General features: G+C 40.2%; 1 protein-coding gene across 3 annotated transcripts in view; it reads left to right on the plus strand.

Moving 5' to 3' along the window:
• The window catches only part of JMJD1C (jumonji domain containing 1C), a 95,567-nt gene that overhangs the window by 33,253 nt on the left and 37,246 nt on the right, over positions 1 to 25,068 (plus strand). The window contains exons 1-2 of one of the 3 annotated variants that reach the window (XM_035138462.2): positions 549 to 2,372; positions 8,928 to 9,041. Coding sequence is in view for 1 of the 3 variants with exons in the window: in XM_035138460.2 (XP_034994351.2) it covers positions 8,928 to 9,041 (114 nt within the window). In the remaining 2 variants the exon portion in view is untranslated. Of the gene's footprint in view, positions 1 to 548; positions 2,373 to 8,927; positions 9,042 to 25,068 lie in introns of those variants that run through there. The other 2 variants (XM_035138463.2, XM_035138460.2) reach the window with 2 other exon arrangements.

The following is a 25,068-nucleotide window of genomic DNA, read 5'->3' on the forward strand; positions in this document are numbered from 1 at the left end:
CTTTCTTTCTTTCTTTCTTTCTTTCTTTCTTTCTTTCTTTCTTTCTTTCTTTCTTGTAGCCTGTATTTTCCCAGATGTGTTCTGTGTCTTACCATGTCTTAGTCCGGTGATGGTGAACCTATGACACACGTGTCAGACGTGACATGCAGAGCCCTCACTGCTGGCACACGCCCCATCGGCCCATTCACGCTGTTGTTGTTTTCCCCCCATTTGTTCTCCTGCTCCTCCTACAGCTTGCCTCCGCTAGAGCTTGTCTCTGCTAGAGCTTGCCTCCACTGCTAAAACCCGGATCCTTTTTGTCGTTGTTGTTGCTGCTGGTAGCCAGAGATTGGTTTTTTAAACCCTTTCTGTGCTGGTTTTTTCTCCTGGCGCTTTGGCAGACTATGATTGGGTGTAGCAGCGTTCTTTTTTTAACCCGTTCTCTGCTGGGGTTTTTGTCGCTTTGGCAAACTATGTCGGTGCTGCGTGTTAGTTCCAGCGAAGGTATTATTCGTCATTTATTTCTGTTCTCCCCCCCAAAAAAAGAACAGCAGCTTTGGGGCATTCCCCCAAAAAAGCAAAGCAACTTTTGCACCCCCCAAAAAACCTCCAAAACTTTGGTCATTAGCTCCCCCAAAAAAGCTCAACAACTCTGGGCACTTTGTGATAAATAAGGGTTTTTTGATTTGGTTTGGTTAAATAATTAGTTTTTGGTTTATTAAATACAGTTATATATTACAATTATACATTTTTGTTATTTAAACTATAAATATTGCGAAATTATGGTGTTTTTTCTTGAAGTGACACACCACCTGAGTTATGCTCGGTTTTTTGGCAAATTTTGACACACTAAGCTCAAAAGGTTGCCCTTCACTGTCTTAGACCATAATTCCATGTGCCAGGATAGCCAATGAACCCTGTTTATTTCATATGGTATTTTAAATGTGTGTATACCAATAGAAGTGTAATGTACTGTGGTCTAATAATAGCCATGTGCAGCTGCATACTGCTCAAAATGTGTGTCTACACCCATAGTTATAAAAGGGAGACTTTAAATATTCCAATATCCGTAAACGGATTTTTTGAAGGTTTGGTAGATAAAATGCTCACCAACACATGAGTCCCAAAATTTAGCAACATCCGTATGCCCCTTAGATCACATGTATTTTGGAGCCATGAGGCATCACAGCATATTACTTGCCTTGACAATCAGTATGGCCAGCTACAGGGCTTACACTCTACCTTTTCATTTAAAAAACTTGGAGCATTGTACTTTTATTTAAGAATTCAGTTTTTTTATTAAAAAAAAATCCCTCCCCCAGTGCAGCAATATTTTCCCTTTGTTTTAATGTATTTCAGAATATGTTGAATTTAAAATTGGTTTTATAATTTAAGACATGGCCCCAACACCCATACATACAGTGGAATAATTGACTTTGTCATCCTTGGCTCCCTGGTATCTGCTAGTTACTCCAAAGCTACATTAATATAAACAAACTAATGCCAAGTTATAGGTAGAACAGCTGCATAGGACCTCCAGTCCCATTGTTTGTCAAAATTGCATCCTGCTTTTCCTCCAAAGAGCTCAAAGCACCAGTTGGCTGTTGTTGGCATCCGTCTGTCTGGCGAGACAATGGTGTGCACCTCTGGGAGTGAAGTCAAACTGCTGCTGTAATGCAGCTTAAAATGGAGTTCGGTTGTCCCCAAATTACACTACTCTTTATAATGAGGCATGAAGAGTTGAGCAGATAACAACACAATTTAGAGACTTGCACTCTAGTAAAAGTTCAAAACTATGTTGATAGATTATTTGGGCTACTGTATAGAACTTCCCCTGTGCGGGGAGGAATCCCTATATATGCACCATTTCTTGCTGGGCCTGCAATCCTACATGAATTTACCTCTGAACAAGTTTTGCTAAAATCTGAGTAAGCATACGTTGAATAGTCTGTAAGTAATTCAGGAAAGTGGAAACCCAATACCTGCATTTTCTGTACAAGGGTATTAAACTTGAGCTGCCAGTCTCTCCTTTAGTCTGGCTTTGTCTGTAGTTAAAATTATGACCCATGCTCCCTGGCCAGCCCAGCCAAATGAGTAATCAGTAATGTGACTCGTGCTGGAAGTGACTCCATCACCACCTGTGACGGGGGATTAGTTACAGTTCACAGAGCACCGCCTCTTCCCTTCTTTCAACATGTCGTAAGCAGAGGGATAGCTTCTCGTTTCGGTGTCTGCTCGGCTGTAAGGCAGTGTATGTGCAGGCGGAAAAGTATTGTTCCAGACATTTTCTCTCCTATGGACTGCTAGCTGACGATTCCTTTGTATCTTTGAAGACTGCTTTGTTATGTAAGCGACCTTGGCAGAAATTATCATGACCCAGATCTGGGAACGCAGTAAGTGCTTCAGTTGCAGGATTTCTTAGTCGTTAACACACACATTGCTGATGACAAAGAGAGCTGTAATCAGCTCAGACAAGCCTGGGTTCTTGGGGTGGGGGAGGCGGGGAGAGACTCTAATTTGTGTAATTGTAAGGTTAGATTTTGTTCCCTGCACATACATTTGTGTTGAATTCTATATTGCGATGAGCACTAGAAATCGCTTACTTACTGGCTGGCATGTCTTGTGGAAATTTTAAATATTAATGAAAGGTGCTTTGAAGCAAAATAAGGTTAGTGTTGTAGCTCTCCATATATTATGAATGATTTCTAAATCTTGCCTTATATTAATAAAAGCTACTTAAAAGTTCTGTCAACAGTGTATGCCTTTGGATATTTAAAGAAGAATATAGCAAAAATGTGTCAAACATCATTCCCTGTTTCCTCATCTTTTAAAAACTTGTAATTACTTTGTTTCCAGTGGTTTCAACATTTGATAGGATACAAATCTACCGTAGGATCTAGAGTTCTAGACCTTTGCTAGCTTTCTCAAGTGCCTAAATTACGTATTCTTAATTTGAATTCTAGCAAGTTTGAATAAGAAACGTATTTTTAAAAATCTGTAGTAAATATCGACTTGACTTACAAAACATACATCACAAAATAATTAATAACAGTTCTAAGATTATTTCTGAAAGGACTGGTAGACAACTCAGAATGATACAATGCCTCCTGCAATTAAGTAAATATATTTCCTGCTGCAGACAGGAAATCAAAATGGTATAGTGTGTGTGTGTCAGGAGTTGGGAGTGGAGAGATTGAGCAGCTGAATTCTGTGTTAGGAACTCTTGCTTTTTTGAAGTCTTTCATAGAAGGATCGTCTGGTCTGTTTTTTCTCATACGAATGGAATTTATTGCTGCATGGAGACCCAAACAAGACTGTTGTTCTGAGTGTTAGTATAAAAAGGAGGCCGTAATAGTAATATAGATATCTTCATCCTACTAGCAGAAATTTCCCTTCTCTCCCTTCCCCTTTATTATTACTTTTGCAAAGATAGTTGGTTCTAAATTGTCCCTTGTTTTTAACATGGCATTTTGCAGTAGAGCTAAAAATAGTCTGTAGCCCAATCTGGTTCACAGTATCTTTGACAACAGCTTCCTAAGGCTATGAAAGTAACTTGTAGAATGATAGATGTGTGTTTTTATTAATATCATTTTATTGATTTAAAGAATCCAGAGACAGAAGAAGCAAAAATATAAATTTATGGTAGACCTGTATAGGCCATTATTTACTTGGGTTCACAGAGGTCTGTTTCTTTTAATGCAGCATGCATCATAGGTGAAAAATGAGCATATGGGGTGCCACTTAAAACATTTAACTTCTAATGTGGCCTATTCCAATCCTGAATTGGAAAAGGAGGTATAGCTACTGCATAAAATCCATGCTAATAGTATGCCATAACCTTTACATATAAAGTGAAACTTGTGTTTTATTTTATTTCTGTTTTATAGTTAAGCCAGTTCATAAACAACCATGGTTTCCCCACATATACACTGAATGTATGAAAATGCACCTTAAAAACTAGGGCAATGAGGAGCAAGTTTGGGCATGATTGTTTTGGTAATTACACCTAAACATCCCATAAATTTAATTTCTATTTTAACCAGCACTACTAGTTGCTTAACATTACTCTCAGAACCCTTTGACCTTTTGGAGGGTGAGGGAGGTCACATCTTCTCAAGAATGTGTTTTTCGCATTAGTAAATGACTTAAATCTCATGGGAAAGGCAAACCACCTGCTTAGCTTGAGTAATATTCTCATATTATTAAAATGAACTGCCTGAGTTTCCTTTCAGTTTTATTCCTTGTACCCCTCCCATTTCTAGCAGATACCTAAAAAATGCTATCTACAGATTTAATGGTTAAATATTATTAGATAGCTGAAATGTTTTAAAAGCTGTAGCAAATAATGAGGCTTTAAACATTTTTAAAACAATGAATTTTCAAACTATTGATGCTTACACATAGATAAATAATAAGCATCCCCTTCCTTAATTGGCTGAGCATTTTGATGTTAAGGAATAACTGACTCTGGAGGAGGTCGGAATAGAATACAGGTAACACACACCTTCCACTTACTTTACTTATACAATCACAGTTTTGCACAGGTGGGAGGGAAAATAAATAAATAAATAAATGGAGAGAGGAGGAAACCCACTCTCCATTTATTTACCCTACCCATGCACAGCTGTGATTGTGGGCCTTCGTGGCTTTGGGTAGGAACCAGGAGGCAGCATGTCAAGAGTCCTCACATTACGTTTCCAAAACCAGGCAAGCAGCCTTGGATCTTTGGGGGGGGGGAGATTCCAGGGGGGGGGTTCCTGAATCTCTGTGTTTTTGGACCCCTGGGACCAAACACTCACTTAAGATGAGAGTTACCTGTATTGAAAAACAGTGCAACTTTGAGGATCATGAAATATAAATTTTTAGTGAGGGATATCTTACACAAGTTCTAGAGACAGGAGTAATTGATGTCGGTGAAAAGGGAATGGAGGAACCTTGGAAGCTGTGAGACAGTAGGACATAGAATCAATAGGAAAGGGAGACCAGAATGGATGAGCAGATGGTACTTTAGGTGGCTTGGATTTTGCCTACTGATTTACTTACTAGCAGGTCTCTAGGTTTTTTTTAATTGGCACATAAAGTTTCCATTAATAAGAAGCTTTAAGAAGATTGCCAAGTTATTCCAGGCAGTAGTATATATATGAATTAAACAACTACACCATATAAGGCAAATACCTTTGAAATGAAGTCAGCCTTGGGAAACAGAGTTTGGTACTTAAGTATGATAAAATAGTAGTGGTGCAGATTTTATCAAGTGTAGCACACTAACCAAAACAGTATTTATTGTTCTGTATGTTGAGATTGTTTCCAGTGACAATTAGCTTTAACTGCCCACAAACCTAAAAGTTGTCAATTTCCACATTTATCCGAGGGAAATTATGAAGTTTTGAAGTGCGTAATTGAAAGGCCTTCAAAACCTTTTTTTTTACACAGCAAATGTGCTAGAATAAAAGAAAACAATGATTAATTTCCTCTTATCTTTTTCGCCTTATGTATCTGGACACCAGCTCAGTTGAGCAATTAAAGAAAAAGTTGGGAGCAAACTGCTATTTAATACTGTTTGGAAGGGGTGTCCTTGTAATAGTGTTGCCTCAAGGACTTGTGGTTGGAAATGTTTGTTATTTCCTGCTTTTTTTAAAAAAAAAAATCAGGCTGGGCCATTCTACCTTTTATAGGGCCATCTACTGAGAACAGAATGCCTTCCCAAGAGCAGTGTAAGGAGTTTATTTGGCCCGCAGCCTGCAGATTTTGTGTCCTTGTGGGGGTTTCCATGGTAACGTTTCAAAATTGTTACTGTTGTTTATCTTTGCATCCATTCTGTGTCTGGAAGCTGGATGTGAATTATTGTGTATGAGGTGGGGAAAACAGCTGAGCACAAGGAAAATCTTTAACTACTAGACTCATTCCTGACTATTAAGTTAGCAAAAAGGAGTTCTGCTCTACCTTCTTAAATTGATTGTGTTTGTTGGTTTGGTTTGGTTGTTTGTTTGTTTAAACAAGTGTTTTAAACTGCTTGTGGAATTCTAAAATAGGTATACCTAGCCAGCTAAAGAATTGATACAAATGCCCATGACCCTCCTTTATTGTCAAAAAAATTATATCTTAGTTGATATCTGCCAGGATAATGCTAACTATATTCATATTAGCAACTATAAAATTACTGTTCTGTGGGAAAACACATTCATATTGATAAAATGTATATGTAGCATGATGGCATGTACATAAAGCCTTCAAACATATGTTACTTGTGCCATCTGTGATGCATGTACACATTTTTATTTATTTTATAAATTTTTATACTGTCCTTCATCTGGATGTCACAGGCAATTCACAGCATCAAAATACAAAATAAAAGCACAAAACACATAATAAAACAAAAGCAAATGCACAAAAGGCTAGGTTAATTGGGGGCTCCTCCTTGCTGCTTGAAAAGTATTTTTCTAACTCCTTGGCCTACAAGAAATACTTGCACTTTTCAAGATATCGATATGTGGAGCCTGGTGTTCTCTTATGCTCATGTTATCTTCTCATCACTCAAACCAATTTGTGCTTGGGGCCATTTGTTGTGATATAGTGATATGAAGCCTAGTTGTGACATAGTATTGTACTCCATGAGTGGTGTATATGGCTAAATGGTGCCAGAGTTCATGGAAAGCTATTGTTCATATACATAGTCAGGGCAAGTGATTCTACATAAGCTTACTCTGGTGGCCCAGTGGTGTGAGGAGAAGCCTAGAAAATAAACTGATGGAACAAAAAGGTTCCCTGAGTCTGTCATAGTTTGTCTCTTAACTAATGACAGCTCTTCCATCTTCTGTTCTTCAAAATCAAGTGCTTTCTTTCTAGAACAGAAATGCTGTTACATTAGCAAAGAAATGATAAATGGTAACTGAAATGGGCAGCATTGAAGGCCGTAGTATAAACCTAATACATGCTAGTTGTATATTATTGCTGACTGTAATAAACATACTGTATTTTTCCATCTATAAGACACCCCCATGTATAAGACATCCCCTATTTGGGGGGACTCCAATTTAAGAAAATGGGGAAAGATCTATCTGTGTATAAGACACCCCCAAATTTTGGACATTTTTTTAGTGGGGGAGGGAACCCTAATCTTATACACGAAAAAATATGGCAATTTGCCTGCCATTATCTTGAACATGATGGGTCTCTGATCCCTGTGTTCTAGTCCTTTTGTAAGTTCTACTTCCTTTGTTGCAACCCTATTGTATAGTTGAACACCACAGCTAAATATTACTGGGTATCTTTTACAGTTTAAACAACAACAACAACAACAACAACAACAACAGTTGGGAGCTGATGGGTTGTTCATGTTCACATCCGAATCTAGCCTGTACTTTTTTTAACCAAGAGAGGAAACCTAGGCAGCAATGGCATTTTTTATTCTCCCCCTCAGGCAGGAAAAACACAACAGAAAACAAGAAAGACCTTCTTTTGTTCCTTCTGTTTGCTTACCATCTTGTATCAGCGTTGCTTGGGGAAATGGTACAGCTTGTAAAACTGAGCTCCAGGGCACCAGTCCAAACCACCAAGCTTTATACAGTGGTACCTCGCAAGATGAAATTAATTCGTTCCGCAAGTCATTTCGTCTTGCGAAAATTTTGTCTTGCGAGGCACGGTTTCCCATAGGAATGCATTGAAATTTAATTAATGCGTTCCTATTCGTCTTGCCTACACACACACACACACAGTACTGTACCCGCTTCACAGGTGATCAGCGGCGGCGGCGCTAAGGGGGCGATCCTGGCCCGGCCCGAGGGTGAGGAGAAAACGCATGGCGGCGGCGCTGAGGGGGCCGATTCCGGGGCGGCAGCGGATCCCTGAGGGCAAGCACGGCACGGCAGCAAGGGCAAGGGACTTTACTGTAATGCATCCCTATTCGTCCTGCGAAGCACAGCCATATAAAACTTCGTTTTGCGAGACGCCTCACGCAACACAAAACGCTGACGTCTTGTAAGTTTTTCGTTGCGTGAGGCGTTAATCTTGTGGGGTACCACTGTATTCCACTCAGCAAAGGTGGCTTTACCTCTATAACCAAACTCTGTTCATCACCATGCTCCTTCCTGGGAAACCCCCTTGAGAGACACTGTTCATGTTTTCTATAGAAACCTGGTGTGCACACAGCTCCCCCCTGCCTGCCAAATCAAAATAAGGATGGAGCCATTGAGATGCTGAGTGAATTGCAGAGGGCTGATGTGGTGCCCATGCTTTACATTTCTCATTATCGTAGCTAAGGAAACTCCTGATATTGGGTTCTTTTATCATTTCACAAACTTTGGTCCAAAAGATTCCACAGTGGTCAGTCTTGTTTCCCGTTTTGTAATTTAAAAGTTGCCACCTTCCTGCTCAGACTGTCCTAAAGTTGTTATTCAGTCTGTCCCATCTGTTGTGGGCAGATGAAGGAATTTTATGGTGGGGTAAGCCTATTCTTGTCACCTCTACAGCCTCTTGTGCAAGTGTTCACTTTTTATAGGTTTCTTTTCGCTGCTTGTATGTGCTGAAAACACAAACTATCAAATCTAGCAATTTGTTGATGCCACAATGCACTGCAGCAGAGTGGGCATTGTGATAGACATGGCAGAAGCACTTATTGGGGAAAGGAAAAGAGATTATATGGTGGAAAATGCACAGATATGGGGAACAGAGGCTTGTCTTAAACAGTTTTCTATTAGCAGTTTCATTCTGTGATGCCAGTCTGCCCTGTTTTTGGAATGAGACTGAAAATCTTCCCCAAAAGGAATGCATTAAGTATATTACTGTTTAAAAGGGGGGCATGTAAATATTGATCTAAATAATTATTCAGATACTATTATATATCCAAGTAGCTGGTAAGTTTATTTTTATAGTTATTGAACAAAATTTTAAAATAGAATGCTTTGATCTTTAGAAAGTATAATGTTTAAATGTTTCTATTTTGTCCACAGACGTTCAAACCGTTGGTTGGGAAAAGTTTGTACAATTCTATCACTGCAGTTGAATTTCTTGTGGACAAACAGCTGGATTTTGTAGCGGAAGATAGTGCCTTTCAGCCCTATCAGGTAAGGAAAACAGTTGTTACTAAAACTAACATATCTGGCTAAATTGAAATGCATATAGTTGTTCTTCTAATTGTGATACTTCTGCTCTCTGAATTGTCTTCTCTTAGGGCCTGGTGGCAAATCTGGGAAATATTTTAATGATATACTGGGGGGGGGGGGAAACAGCAGTTTAGTATTTGGAATAATTCATTATCCTAAAGCTATTCTTTGGTCGCAGTCTTAGCTTTATAACAGGGATGTCCAACAGGTTGATCGCGATCTACTGGTAGATCCCTGGGAGGTTTGGGTAGATCGCAGTTGATGGCTGGGTCCCTTTCCTTAGCATTGGTAAAATAGAATCCAGCCCCGCCCCCTCACCCCACCCTCCATTGTTGCACAATCTGCAGAACGGAAGATAGAGTTTACTCTGTGAGGCTGTTTGTTTCCCCAGTGATCCGTTGGTGAGTGGTTTTTCCCCTTTGTCCCTAGAGCTTAGGCTTGAATTATCAAAAAGCGGGGCTTTCCTCCTCCCTAAAATAAAGCTAAACTTTGACCTGAACCCCCCCCCCCCAGAAGGGGATAGATCACTGCCAGATTTTAATTCTGTGAGTAGATCGCAGTCAGTCTCTTGGGAGTTGGCCATCCCTGCTTTATAAAATACATTTGACATTATTATTAGTCATTTGTTGATAAAAATTAAACTCATTTCTCTGTGTGTTTTGGAATTTGTCCCATTTAAGGACAGCAGGATGGTTGATTTGTGATTCTTTTGCTTCTGTAGTATTAGTGTGTTTTTCACTAATTGGTTGGGATATGTCTATTTTAAGAGGAATTGTGACATGGACCTGCCTCAAGAAAGCCTATTGCTTTAAGAATTCAATATATTTGGCTGTCATAACTAGAAGCCATGTGAAAGTGGCTTTTCAGCTCTTCTTAAATAAGGTTGCACTCTCCCGAAAGAGCAGACAGTTGGAAAATTTTATTGGACTCTGTGCTAACCAAAAGGGAGGCTCACATGATGGCAGTCTCCAGGAGTGTGTTTTACCAGCATCAGCTGGTGTGCCAAGTGTGGCTCTATCTGGTGAGCTTTGTGCTAGCCACAGTAATTCCAGACTTGACTACTGTAATACACTCTTTCTGGGGCTGGCTTTTGATTGCTTTACAGCTAGTTAAAAACGCAGCTACTCAAGTCTTGAAGGGAGCAAGGCAGGCAAATTCCGACTAAGCATCAGGAAGAACTTTCTGACCGTGAGAGCTGTTTGGCAGTGGAATAGAGACTCCCACGAGGGATGGTGGACTCTCATTTCTTGGAAGTTTTTAAGCAGAGTTTGGGTGGCCATCTGCCATTGCCATTGTGGGGGGTGGGACTAGATGACCCCCGGATACTTTCCAACTGCAGTTCTGTGATTCTATGGTTACTAGTATGTTTCTGAGCCTAATTTAAAGTGCTGGTTTTAATTTTTAAAGCCTTGAATAGTTTGTGTCAGGATTATTTGAAGGACCACCTACACCAATATTAACCTGCCTTTATATGAAAATCAGTGTGGGAGGCCCTCCTCATTTGCCCACCACCACTATCAATGAAATTAGTAAATATGAAGGGCAGGAACTTTTCTGTGGCTGGCCCCACTACTCTGAAATTCTTGGCCACAAGATGTCCAGAAAGCTACCACACACTAGTCCTTCAGAATGGCTGTAAATACCTGTTTGTTTCAAGTGATATATGCTTGCACAATTTTTTTATTTGTTATGGTGCTGCTTTTAGCTGATGGCTTTGCTGAAATTGTGTCATATTCTGGACTGCATGTGTTACAGTTTTTAGCATTCCTAGCTCGTTGGTGTGGGTGTTTAGTAGAATATAACTGGTGCTCCTGTTGAATCCTTGGCAGGTTTGTGGAATATGCAAAAAGCCCATACCACTGACATGATCGCCCTCTCCCACTTTATAGTGCCTGTTTGGCTTCTTGGTATACCAAGAGAACTTAAAGACAGTGTGTCCCTGTTAATTCTCCTTGATCTCTCGAGTGGCTTTTACCATCAACCATGGTATCTTTCTGGAATGGCTGTATGAGCTGGGGGGGGATTGGCCCTGTGTTGTGGTGGTTCTGATCCAACTTGGGTGGTCGTTTTCAGAGAATGGCACTTGGGGAGTATTGTATGGAACCTTCAGTGTGGGGTTCTTCAGGGTTCAAGAGGGACAGCCTAAACTCTGCTATCTACACTCTGGTAACCTCTAAGCTAGATTACTGCAACGTATTATAGGCAGGGCTGCCTTTGAAGATGGTTCAGAAACTACAGTTGGTGCAGAATTTGATTGCCAGATTGCTGACCGGTGTGAGACATGTAAAACCAGAACATAGCAATGGACGCTCGGGTTGCAAACGTGATCCATGCGGGAGGCATGTTCGCAACCCGCAGCGTTCGCAACCCACATCTGCACACGTGCAGGTCGGGATTCGGTGCATGCGCAAAGTGCAATTTAGTGATTCTGTGCATGCATGCGTGCTGAAACCCGGAAGTAACCCGTTCTGGTACTTCCAGGTTCGGCGTGGAGCGCAGCCCGAAAAGACGCAACCTGAAGCGGCTGTAACCTGAAGTATGACTGTATAAAAATCTGGCATAACTGTGCTAGCCCCCAATTAGTTTCTTGGCTCGACTGAAAGTGCTAGTTTTGACCTACAAAGCCTTAGCATTTTTGTACTCCTCTACCTCAAGGACCACCTCTCTCCATTTGAACAAATCTGGACCCTGTGTTCATCATTTGGGGTCCTTCTCAGTAGTGACTCCCTGCGTATGCCGTGCGCTCCCCAGGCATTGCCTGTCTCTATCACTAGCTATTTTTAGGTGCCAGGCAAAAACACTTTATTTTCAGCCAGGCTTTTGGCCTTTAATAGAGCATTTAGACATTGTGTGGCCTCTTTTAGTGGGTAAGGTATGTTAGTCTGCTTTTTCATGTTCTTGTTGGCATCAGTTTGTCTTGAGAGACAATGCAGTGCGCCTTCAGGGGTGAAGTCAAACCGCTGCATTAGTAGCACCAAAGTGACCTCTCCGGGGTGCAAGCCTGAGCAGTGTGTATGGAGATTCTGCATTGCCAAGATTTAAAATAAAATAAAAAAACATTCTCAACCTCACCAATGAGCAAATACATCTGGCACCAACCTGGCTGCAGGGGTTGCCAGGAGGTGGTGTACAAGGCACCAACCAACCATCTTAGTGACTCCACTCCAGATTTGTGTAGGGTTTACTGCTTAGCCTTTTCTTTTCCTGAAGATTTTTAAAGCTTTATATTTAATTTAATTTTGCATTATACTGTATGTCACATGGAGATTGTATTCGCTTTTCTAAAAAGCAACTAACAAGTCCAATTAAATAATAAAATATTGTAGTTGTGATTTTATTCTGTTATTGTTGAAGCTGTAATTTAAGTTGTTATTATGTAAGCTGCCATGAGATAATTTTTCTCAGAAAGGGGACCTATATTTTTAAATAAATAAAAATAAATCATGTGAATCATCTCATGACACATATTAAACAATCCTCTTTTAAATCCACGTGATTGTCTCACTGGGAAAGATTAACCATCTCTCTCCTTGTCAGGGTGATTTCTGGCATTAATCAACTTTCTTGGTGTTTACTTGCCTACATACAGTATACACCAAGCCCCAGGCAGCCCTCTGTTCTGCTGGTTTACCTCATCTGTTGTCACTTATCACCCTCCTAAAACATTGATTGTTTCCCCTGCATTCTTTGTTATTCTCCTACTATCCTTAGACTCCATGGGCACAAGCTGTGTGTCCATGGCTTACCACAAAAATGCTTTTGCTATGTTAAATTGTTCAACATAGATTTAGGTAGACCATTAAACTGTTGCATCTTCTTTCACTGGAAACACTCTCTGTTCTTTTCTTCTCTCCCCCCACCCCACCCCTTAGTCTTCTTTAATAAAACTTAAGTAATTTGACACTTGGGTTTGATTGGATTCCTATATCATCCAGGAACTAGAATCTCTCCATACAGCCATGACTGTTTGGTTCATGGTCCAGGTTTTAAGACAATGGGAGACAAGGAGAGGGAAGCAGGTTGATGCTGGCAGCTTGGTTGGCGGTCACTGTATTCCAACTTATTCCAAGTTACATTGTAAGTGATGGCTGTTGTAATGAGACCAAAAACATGCTCCTGGCCATCTGCTCTGCAGGGTCAGTGCCAATCCCTTAATATCACAGGAATCTTAAAGCAAAAACCCCAACTTACGCCGATGTTTATTGGGAACGGTGGAAGTTGCTGCCCTAGGCTCCTTTGGGAAGAGGGGCAGGATGTGAATTGAATTATTGCTGTTGTTGTATAATTTGAATTAATGTCATTATCATTTGGTTTGATATAGCATGGACATAGCCAGGGGTTTGGGTGGGGAGCTGCCCCTCTAAATCAAGTAAATAAATAATAATACCCAACTAACTGTTCAAAAGCATGTCAAAGTGCAAGTAGATAAATACTCCAGCGGGAAGGTAAACGGCGTTTCCGTGCGCTGCTCTGGTTCGCCAGAAACAGCTTAGTCATGCTGGCCACATGACCTGGAAGCTGTCTGCGGACAAATGCCAGCTCCCTCGGCCTATTGAGTGAGATGAGCGCCGCAACTCCAGAGTCATCTGTGACTGGACCTAACGGTCAGGGGTACCTTTACCTTTAACTGACCATTTGCATTGTAGATAACTTGATTCTGCCCTCCCGAACATAAAGCCTGCCCCCCCTCAAAATAAATCATGCCTATGCCCATGGTTTAATAATAATAATAATAATAATAATAATAATAATAATAATAATAATATAAGGGATATAACTTAAATTATTATTAAATTGATAATAAGATGCCCAAAACAGTCCTATAAACCAGGCATCCCCAAACTTCGACCCTCCAGATGTTTTGGCCTACAATTCCCATCATCCCTGACCACTGGTCCTGTTAGCTAGGGATCATGGGAGTTGTAGGCCAAAACATCTGAAGGGCCGCAGTTTGGGCACGCCTGCTATAAACGTTCTTGGAACTGTGAGTTGCAGGTTATTTGAAGATGATACATAGTTTCTGTGAGTGTTGTATCATATCTATCCAAAAATATTTCCTTCAAATTTTGTATTGGACACTTCTTTACTTAAAGAGTAGTTTTTACAAACTTCATATAGTTGACATTTTAATCTAGGTTGTTAATTTTAGAGAACACATTTCTTCAACACCTTAGGACCCATTCATATACAGCTTAATGGAGCATGCGGCTGGGCAGCCAGGTTACAACTTCATATACAATTCTAGATTTTTTTTTCATTATGCTACTTTAAAACCTCATTTTTAAAAAAAAGACTTTGTGGGGAGAAAATGTCTGGAATTGCTTAGGAAACTCCACAAACACTTTGCCACATGCAGGAACCTCCATGTGGCTGTGTTGCATATTTAAATTGGGCTTGAAACTTCGCATGAGGCATGCGAAATCTATCACTACCTGGGTGTTTGTCTTTCCAGAAGAAAATAACTTTCTTACAACTTGAATTGTTGAAAAATGTAAGCAAATGTTTCTGGAAAGTCAGAAGTGGATATATGAGGGAATTTGTTGCATTTTATGCAACAGTACCGGCATGTAAACATTTTGCTTGGCAGTCACTTTAGCTTGTGTTTGGTTATATCTATATTATGGGTAGTTATCAAGGAAGCTCCTTACAAGAAAACCTTTGGAGTTTAGTTTAAGGAAGTAAATCAGCAGTGTGGTGGTGTATGGAGCCATTTCTTGCCATACACGTTGCAGGCTTTGTAGGCAGTGGCTGTGTTTGGATGAGATGGGATAAATGGAGTGTGTGTGTGAAGGTTGCCTTTTTATGCCAGTGAGTGATAGTCATGTGCACATGAGAGTCAGTACGATTGAACTCGAGGACTTTCTTCTGAGTAACAAGAGGAAGGAACGATTGTGGTACGGATGAGAACACAACCTTGAGAGGGAAAGGGAGTAGGAAAGAAGTGACGCAATGGGAACAGAGTAAAGACATTTGATTTTTACTGTCTTTTAACACCTCTGTTTTTCTTTGGTTATTTTGATACGTATGCTGCTTCTATGAACTTGCTGTTTTTAGCTTTCTGTTTTGTATTTTGCCATGTGTTCAATATTTCATTGTAAGCTGCCCCAATAATGTGCTTGATAGGAAGAGTATAAATCACAATAAGGGAGGCAGTCAGGAATTAAAAGAAAACAACTACACACAGAAGCAATAGTGCCGTAGAATGGCTGCTTCCAGATAGCAGCTGAGAGAGAAGAGACAAAGGCCACTAGACTCTCAGCAGAGCTGTTGGCTTGCTTCCAATTTTGTGCTGCAGCCATACTATTGCTTCCATGCATTTTGATATTTACATTGACCTGCCCCAACTGTGAACTTACTAGAGTATTTTTTGTGTGTGTAGTGTATTCCTCAGGAGTCTCTTCCAGCAAGAATATGAGAAAAAGAAAAACTGGGCTTAAATTGGATTTTGTGTGAGGGTTGTTTTTTGGATTCATGTCCCCCCTCCCCTTTCACATCTGCTACAATCTTTGGTGATGTATTCTGTGAAGCTGATCTGCTTTCCTTAACATTTACTGAGGTAATACAGAAAAGAAAGAAAGCCTATTGAAAGCAATTTCTAAAATTCTTCCTTTTGGTTGGAGAGGGGAGTGTTCTGCTGGTGAAACTACTGTTTTAATTAAGTTTGCACTACACAAACTAGAGAAACCTGTGCATGCATGCTGGTAGCAATGTCACCACCCAGATTCATTGCCCCTGTGACCTGCATATATTCTGTTTCTGGAGGTCATGAGGCAAAGAGGACACTCAAATTCCTACATATCATATTCACCTCTTCCCTAGCACGGTCCACTTGTTTTCAGACTGATCTTTGTACTGTCAGGTCTAGAGAAATTTAAAGTTTTGTACAAATATTATATCCTGGGTTTTTGTTTTACATTTGGAGTTTAAGGTAATGTTCATGACAGGATTTTAAAGGGGAAAACCTTAACTCATATTTATTGTATGCTTTTTAATGGAACTATGTTCTTTACCTTTGGGCTAACTAAGAGGAACATAGCATTATGTACAGTCATTGGCATACCTACTGTTTGTTATGCAACATTTGAATGGTTGCAGACACTACAGACTTTGACAGTTAAGGATTTTATTGTTATGGAACCTATCTCTTCTGTTTAAGGGTGCTGCTTTTGCTAGGAATTGTTTTTCTAACTGTATATAAACCATTTTACTTGCTTTTAATTGTATGATAATATCGCTGTAATTCTTCCTGGGATCTTACAGCGAAGAGGCGGCAAGAAATCTTGTGGGTATAAATAAGAAAATAGGTTTGTCGGCCAGAGCTTCCCTACCACTGATATACATGAAAAGAGGGAGGGGAAACTACGCAGACTGAGGAGCAGACGATTAATTTCTTCCCCCACAATAGCCATCACCTAACCATCACCTTCTCTTCTGGAGTTTAGTTTTCTTCCCTTTTCTCTTGTTTCTTCATTTCTTCATACATCGCCAGAACATATATATCACTCTAAATTGCTTAATATGTAACTTTAGAGACACATGATCATAGAATTGTAGAGTTGGAAGGGACCCCCTGAGCATGCGCAGAAGCGATTTCCGGCGCCCTGGAAATGGGCAGCGCAGCACCGGAAATCGCTTCTACGCAAGTCTAGAACGCGTGTCCAGCCCACCGACCAGCGTCAGTGGCGATGATCCGGCCATGGTCAGAAAACGTTGCCGACGCCTGCTGTAATATATTAATGTGTAGGTCTGCCAGTGGTCAGATTAAGTGGGACCTGCTGGTTGATCATCTTTTACTGTTGAGAAATTTCCACTGGCTTTCCATTTCTTTCTGAATGGAATTTAAAGTGCTCATTTGTCCTGTAAAGCCTAAATGACGTGGCACTGAAATATTTGAAGAACTGCCTTCTCTCAAATGAAGATATACTGAGATCCTCAGCTGAGGCCTTACTTTGAGTATTCCCACTTTCAAGGACCTATAGGTAATTATTGAAGGCAGGTTATCTTCTGTTGTTGTTGTTGTTGTTGTTTGTTGTTGTTTAGTCGTTTAGTCATTTAGTCATGTCCGACTTCGTGACCCCATGGACCATAGCACGCCAGGCACTCCTGTCTTCCACTGCCTCCCGCAGTTTGGTCAAACTCATGTTCATAGCTTTGAGAACACTGTCCAACCATCTCGTCCTCTGTCGTCCCCTTCTCCTAGTGCCTTCAATCTTTCCCAACATCAGGGTCTTTTCCAGGGAGTCTTCTCTTCTCATGAGGTGGCCAAAGTATTGGAGCCTCAGCTTCAGGATCTGTCCTTCCAGTGAGCACTCATTCAGGGCTGATTTCCTTAAGAATTGATAGGTTTGATCTTTTTGCAGTCCATGGGACTCTCAAGAGTCTCCTCCAGCACCATAATTCAAAAACATCAATTCTTCGGCGATCAGCCTTTATGGTCCAGCTCTCACTTCCATACATCGCTACTGGGAAAACCATAGCTTTAACTATATGAACCTTTGTCGGCAAGGTGATGTCTCTGTTTTTTACGATGCTGTCTAGGTTTGTCATTGCTTTTCTCCCAAGAAGCAGGCGTCTTTTAGTTTCGTGACTGCTGTCACCATCTGCACTGATCATGGAGCCCAAGAAACTACTCCAATTATGGAGCACCATTCCTAACCATGTTTGCCTTGTGCCACTATCCTTTAGGCACCAGATGAAAACGGTTTTGTCACTTAAATTTTGCTTTGTGCTATGCTTGTAGTGTGATGTCTTTGTGTTTAATCTGACAACGGAGTCCATTAAATAGTGTTGCATTTTTGTATTTATACCGGTAATGTTGTATTTGGAATTCTGGCCTTGATACTATGTCTTTGTTCAGCTTTCCCTAAGTTTGTTATTAATTTGTAAACTAGAGAAGAAAGAGCACAGGCCTATCCAAAGTTGACCACTTCCAAGTTCAATTTATCTCAGTGAGTGAGAATGAAATAATGCTTAACTCCATGTTGACGTGAAATAGGACTTAAAAGTGCTTAACATGGTTCATCCCTGTGAGAGAGAGACACATAGTGTGTGTACATATAGTCAGTAGCTAAATCTTAGTAATGAAAGTTCAAGATGTGAAAGTTGCAGATTAACTAGAAAGGTCAAAGTAGAATTGAATTTATTTTATTCTAATGTGTGGAAATCTGGTATACAATAATTTTCAGGTAACTAATACTTCTGATGACAGCCAGGAAGGGATTTAAAAATGAACAAACAATAAACATCAGGATGCAAATTCAGATCATTTAAATTATTGGTGACTCTACTAGCCAACAATATAGTCTACTAGCCAACAATATAGTATTTGTTTTGATGATTACAAGCTACTGTTGTGTAGAAGTTTGCCCCTTGATATATAAACACTTATAAATCAAGGGGCAAACTTCTGTAGCTTGTAAACATCAAAACAGTAGCTTGTACATCACCATGTACAAGGTGGCAAGAGGTGGTATATAAATAACCACCTATTACAAAGTTATGTACAAGAAAAATACAACTGTTAATTAATTATGAAAGGTGATAGTTCCTTTGACCAGTAAATACTCACAATCATATATTTCCTAATTAGGATTCTTTCAAATTGTAATAAAATTGTTGAGATTCTCCCCAACCCCAGGTCATAGCTGCCAAGTTATCCCTTTTTTAAAGGGATTTTCCCTTATGCTGAATAGGCTTCCTCGCGAGAAAAGGGAAAACTTGGCAGCTATGCCCCAGGTGTGCAGCTGCTAGTACCACTGAGAATGGATTTGCTATATAGCAGCAGCACATAATCTGTTTTATCTAGGTCAGGGAGAATATTAACATTTTGTTTCTATGAAATCACAAAAATAGACTGCAAAAATGTTTGGAGATGAAAATAGTAATCAGCAAAGCTGAGATCTGACTTGTGCCTTCTGTCCCCCTCGCCCCCAAGGTACAGAGTAGTCTCTTTTCCAGTAAGTCCCTGGCTATGTAACAGAATGGCAGACTATGTGATTGATGCAAGATGTGTGTGTTTAAACAAGGGGGGGAAATCAAGTATGTTTGAAGCCCAGACCTCAATTATGTTTCTACATTGCCTGTTAAATCAGTTAGTCATGCTTACCAGCATTATGCAGGACGTGTCATAGTTGATTCTGGAGTTGCTAAAGTGGCTGAATATTTGACTCCTAACAGCTTTGAATGTTTTCAGATATACTTTGATCAAAATAATGAAAAGTGTTAAAGTAGAATTTGGATGTCAAAATTGAAACTTAAAATATTGAAGTTAATGCATCTTAAGGTAATGATGTCTATGTGGGGAGAGAGAAGTGCTTGGAGGAAGTGGAGTGAGCCTATGCAAACATTTTGGCCAAACGTCTGTGGCAAGGCATCACTAGTATCTCAAGATGCATCCATGCCTTCTGTTGAGATTTATAAACATTGTGTGTTTTATGTGGCAAATAAGTTTGACTCCAGAATACGTACAGAATTGAATTATACACTTTCTCATACTCAAAGAGCTGGTGATAGTTGGGGACCTCATTTAGCCGTTCAAGTACTAGAAAGTGAAAGGTAATTGACAGTGTGGAAAGAGGAGGAAGTGTGTCTTAATGGTCAGTGCAAGTATACTGGAATGAAAATGTCTGGAAGCAAGACTTCTTTGAAGAGGATTGGTTTAGGCAGGGGTTGGGAACCTCAGGTCCAGAGGTCAAATGCAGCACTCCAGGTCACACTTGGGACATTTCCTACTCTACATCCCTTTCCCTAGACCACACCCCTCACTGGTGCTGTTCCATGATCTCCTGAAGTGCATTTGTCCGACTGGAATGTGTCCTTAAACTGTGATGATTTGACTTTTTTGTTTGGATGGGAGATGTGTTTATTTGTATATACCTCTGGTTTTTGCAAATATAGCCTTCTGCACAAAGGTAAGAGTTGCATCCATTACACTGCCCATTTTTGCATTTGGCCCTGGCCACTACTGTCTGGCTGAAAAAACATTCCCTTCTCCTTTGGGTTTATGCAAAACAGTGGAGATTGCTTGGTAATAGGGACTGAGTAGAGTAGTCTGTAGTCTCTTGTCTTTCTACAGAATGTCTCGGGGTTTGTTTGCAGCCATAGGCACATTTCTCCCAGAACAGTTTACATATCAAGTTGCACATATTCTTAAGTCACCTTAAAAACTTAAAACACCACAGTAGGCTCAGTATATTTCTCAGTGTGGAACTACTGTATATGATGATTCAGCAGTCCTGGGCAAAAGGTGGTTGTGTAATTTGTGGCTAGCTTGCAACCTTTGTTCTATGGAAGCTTCCCCCTGATAGCAGCAACCTTTAGTAAGTTTGAAGGTCTTTGCCTTCATCCCACACATGCAGAAGTGCTCTGCATGCTGGCTTCTCTGGAACTAATAAAAGAAAAAGAAAAAAGGGTTCCCAAAATTATCAGAATAACAGAAGAGGTCACAGGAACTCTAACAAACAATGAAATTGGAAGGGACCCAGGAACGTAATAAAAGACATCACTGAAAGGGTGGAACAGGGTGTTTCAAGTCCACACAATTTTATGTAAGTCTGCAGTGACCCGGAACACAACCCCTGTGCAAATTGGGGGTTGCACGTGAGCGAGCAAGCAAGCAAGCGCACATACACACACAAGTTATAGCCACTGCTGTGTGACAATCATAACAATTTCCCAAAACACCTCAGCTTGTTAGACATGATTTCATGGTCTGCATTCCCATGTCTTACTTTGCCAGAACAGAAATGGAGAAATTATGTGAGAATTGTCTGTTCACAAATCAGTTTTATACCAATTTCATTCTTTGTTTAGGGTTCCTGTGACCTTGTCTGTTCTCTGGAAACAAGCCACTAAGTCTATAGTATGAGACATCCATATGCCTAGCTTAGCAGTTTGCATTTGTGAATATCCTGGATGGAGATATTAGTAAAAAAAAAATTAATGCGTTTGTTTGCATGGCTAGAATGTAGCCTATTGCTCAAGAGTCACCTCCATTACTGCACCCACTTTTGTCTCTGATCCCCACTCATTGATGCCATTTTACTCCTGAAGGTTTCACTGAAAGTTTCACATTAGGCAGTGGTGTCCAAGCTTTTTTCAAAGAGGGCCAGATTTGATGAAGTGAAGGGTTGTGAGGGCCAACCAAAGGATTGAAGTTGTTGAGCTTTTTTATGATTTTACCCCAAAGTTGTTGAGCTTTTTTTAGGATTTTAACCCAGGAAATAGACTGCCACAGGGCCGGATTAAACCGCATTAGGTCCCCAAAACGGACTTTGGACATGCCTGGCATAAGGGAATATGGCCATTGACCTGAAAAAAGATTCCCCACTCCTGGTTTAAGTTGTGTATATTTGTGTGACATTATTGATCCAAATTCCTCTGGAATTGCTTCTTTGACTTGCTCCTCATGTGCATGGCTTACCTTCCAATAGGCTGTAAATCAGGAACTGATCTATTAATTCTAATCTTTTGTTTGCGGAGTAGGGTTGCTTTCCATCCTTTCTTTCTCCCAAGAAAAGGACTGGGGCAGAGCTATTTATTAACCTCATTGTTGCTTGAAAGGGACTAAGTGAACAAAAAGAAAAATATCAACACTTCCTTTTCTAAACAATTTTCATTTCAGTAGATTTAAAGCAAGTGTTGAGGATTGCAGCAGATTATTTGGGCCCAATGTAAGATGATGATGAGGTATCCTTTAAGTTTTTTTTTAGAATGTCATGTAGAAAATAGTGCTTCTTTGTAATCATTGTCATCTTTGTCATCATTGACTAAAATATCAAATGTCTCAAATAGTGCCACAAACTGTATTTGATTTAAAATATATTGCAATTAAAATTATATCTTACTTAGTGAATTTAGGTTGTTGAAAACAATTTTTTATATTTTTCTTTGCTGCTGCTGTATATTGTCTTGAAAGCGATGGTACATTTTAAGGAATCTGTCATCTGTAGTAGTCTTGATTCCATTTCTTGTTTTAAATTGTGCATCTCTAAGTATCTAGTGGGAGCTGTAGTTAATTAGACCACAGATGGCAAGGACATGTGCTGCTGACCTCCATGAGAACTGCAAAATCTTCTTATCTTTATTTTTGAAAGAGAATGCAGCTAAAATTAATGCTTAAAATGCATACCCTGTATGCATTGAAACCAATAGTATGGCTACATCTAAGCAGGTACAGAGAAGATAGCAGTTTATGAAGTGTATAAAGAATTATATTGATAGCCTGTATCTCTCTCTCTCTCTCTCTCTCTCTCTCTCTCTCTCTCTCTCTCTCTCTCTCTCTCTCTCGTTTGGATCCCAAATCCTGATTCTGTTTTATGTTAGTGAGTTTGCTAACATTTTGTCTGTATACACAGTGCACAAAATTAACAATTCAAAATTCTGTTCTAGAATAAATTCTGTCAATTGGTCTTTTATTTGTTTGTTGTATGTATATAAGTACCTCTCGGATTGAGATTATCAATGAACCTGGAATGTACAGGGGAATAGGATAGAAACAAGAGGCTCTGTGAAGGTAAAAGGAAATGCTTTGAGAGTATGGGGTTTTATGGCCATTGACCAACATACAGTGGTACCTCTACTTACGTATTTAATGCATTCCGAATGCACATTTGTAAGTTGAAAAAAATTGTAAGTCGAATCCCATAGGAATGCATTGGGAGAAAAAATTCGTAAGTCGAAGCAACCCTATCTAAACCGCATCCAAGATGGCGGACGGAGCGCCGTTTGTAAGTAGAAACATTCGTAAGTACTGTAGAGTTATTCGTAAGTAGAGGTACCACTGTATTTGAAAGAGGGCTATTTAGTTTTGAAAGCTAATGAAGCGTTATTTAGCTCCAAACTTCTATTGCAGCCTGCACCGGCTGTTCAACTGCACTCGTGAACAAGAGATTCTCAGGATATTTGCTTACTGTAGAACTAACTGACAAGCAATTTGTTTTGCATTCTCAAATTTGTGGTGCTCAGGAAACATATTGCTCTCATCTTTAATACTTGCCTTTTAGTAGGGTTCAGGTTTTAATTTGCCATCAAAGAAGATGTCATGTGCCCATAGTGATCACCAATAATTTTGCATCTTCATAATGAGTCTCACAGTCCTGGACAATATCTTTATGTTCCAAACTCTCATGTTCTGTACTGGCATAGCAACTTCTCAGAGAGTAAAGACATTATACTCAAACATTTTTTACAGTAATTGCAATAGTTGTAGTTTACAACTTGTGTTAAATTCATTACATGTGCCAATGGAATGTTGGCTGACATCCTAACCTAAACCCTTTTGTGCTGGAGGAATTTATGACTACTTTATAAACAAAAGACACCCACCCCCCAAAATGCCATAGCACAAGTGGCTTTTGACATTCTCCTTGGTTTCAAAAGCCATTTTTTGTGTAACCCGTGGAGCTTCTGTTTAGGAAACACAACTCCCAAAAAGACCCATTGGACTCATAGAAACCAATTCACAGTTCTTTGGATTATGGTTGATGTAATTGGTAACCTATAGTTATAAACATAGCCTGGGACCCTCATTGTAGGACTATCTTTCCTACATGGATTCATTTACAAACTGAGGTCTAATTACAATAAGCAGTAGATAAGATTGAAATGCTGTTCTAAAGGGATCAGTTGATCCAATGATAGGTGTACAGCTTGTACCATGTGGGGTTGTAGTCTACCTAAAGATGCAGGTTCATCAGTTTGGGGTGCTCCTTGATGCCATTTATGGTGATTTACAAATTCATTTTACTAGTTTTGGCTGGTGTACAAGTCATGCTCTTTGCTGGAAGATAAGGACCTGCCTGTAGCCATTTATGCTTATTAACTTCCAGACTGGATCACTGTAATATATCCTACTTGGAGCTCATTGAAAAGCAGTTGGAAACTTTAGTTGTTGTTGTTTTTTTTGGGGGGGGGGGGGTAGTGACATAGAATATTATTTCACCAAAGCCAAAGGCCTGGTTAAAGAGAACCATTTTTGCCTGGCGCCTAAATATATGTAATGAAGGCACCAGGTGAGAGTGTTACACGTGACCCCAATCTCTGATCAGTGTAACCTTCCAGGGGTTCCTGGTGTCCAGGGTCTGTGTTTCCTTTTGGACAATGAGCCACAGCGGAGACTGTAGTGTCTTTGTAATATGTGGTTTATTTACACATATATACAACCTGAGTCTAGATGGAGAGAGTTCAGCGCAATCACATTTCTAGAGGATCTCTTCTCTCATAGGCGCAGCATCATTTGGGTCCCAAACACATAAATCAGCCATTTTCTCTTTTACAGTCTGTCACAGTCAACCCACATGGTGTTCTCTGTTCCCCTTCTTGCTATTTGCTGCTAACAAACTCCAAGGAATTTTCCTCCCACCCATAACCGGTAAACTGAAATCCTAACCTAAAGCCTTTTGTGTCTGCACACTAACTTACAGCTGGAGGAAGGGCTCCACCCCTTATCATCTGGAAGAGAGCAACTATTTTGTTAATAACCCATTACAGTCGTACCTCGGGTTATGACCACCTCGGTTTGCGAACAGTTCGGGTTACGAACTGCGCAAACCCGGAAGTGTTTTCGGCGCGCGCGCATAAGTCGCGCGCGCGCAATCGCGCGCTTTGCGCATGCGCAAAATGGCGGCGCCCATCGCGTTCGGTTTGCGAACTATTCGGGTTACGAACTGCGATCCGGAACGGATCGCGTTCGTAACCCGAGGTATTACTGTATCTTTCTCTTGTTCTACATGAGGGCTCTTCTGCCAGGTGATTTCCTGATCAGAAAAAACTAGTTAAGCCTGCTAAATCCAACATCTGACACCTTGGTTAAATTCAAACATTTACTAAATCTAGGAATTATGAGGAGAATCTGGCACCCAGGAGTTTAGGGGATCCTTGCCCCCCAACTTAAAACACTACCCCTCTAAGAAAAGCACACATCTGATCCCGGATGTACAATAACAGAAAGAAGGGGGGACAATTCCCCCCCCCAAAATGTTGAGAAATG

This window comes from Zootoca vivipara, chromosome 5 (assembly GCF_963506605.1).
Source record: "Zootoca vivipara chromosome 5, rZooViv1.1, whole genome shotgun sequence".
In the NCBI taxonomy this organism is placed as follows: Eukaryota; Metazoa; Chordata; class Lepidosauria; order Squamata; family Lacertidae; genus Zootoca; species Zootoca vivipara.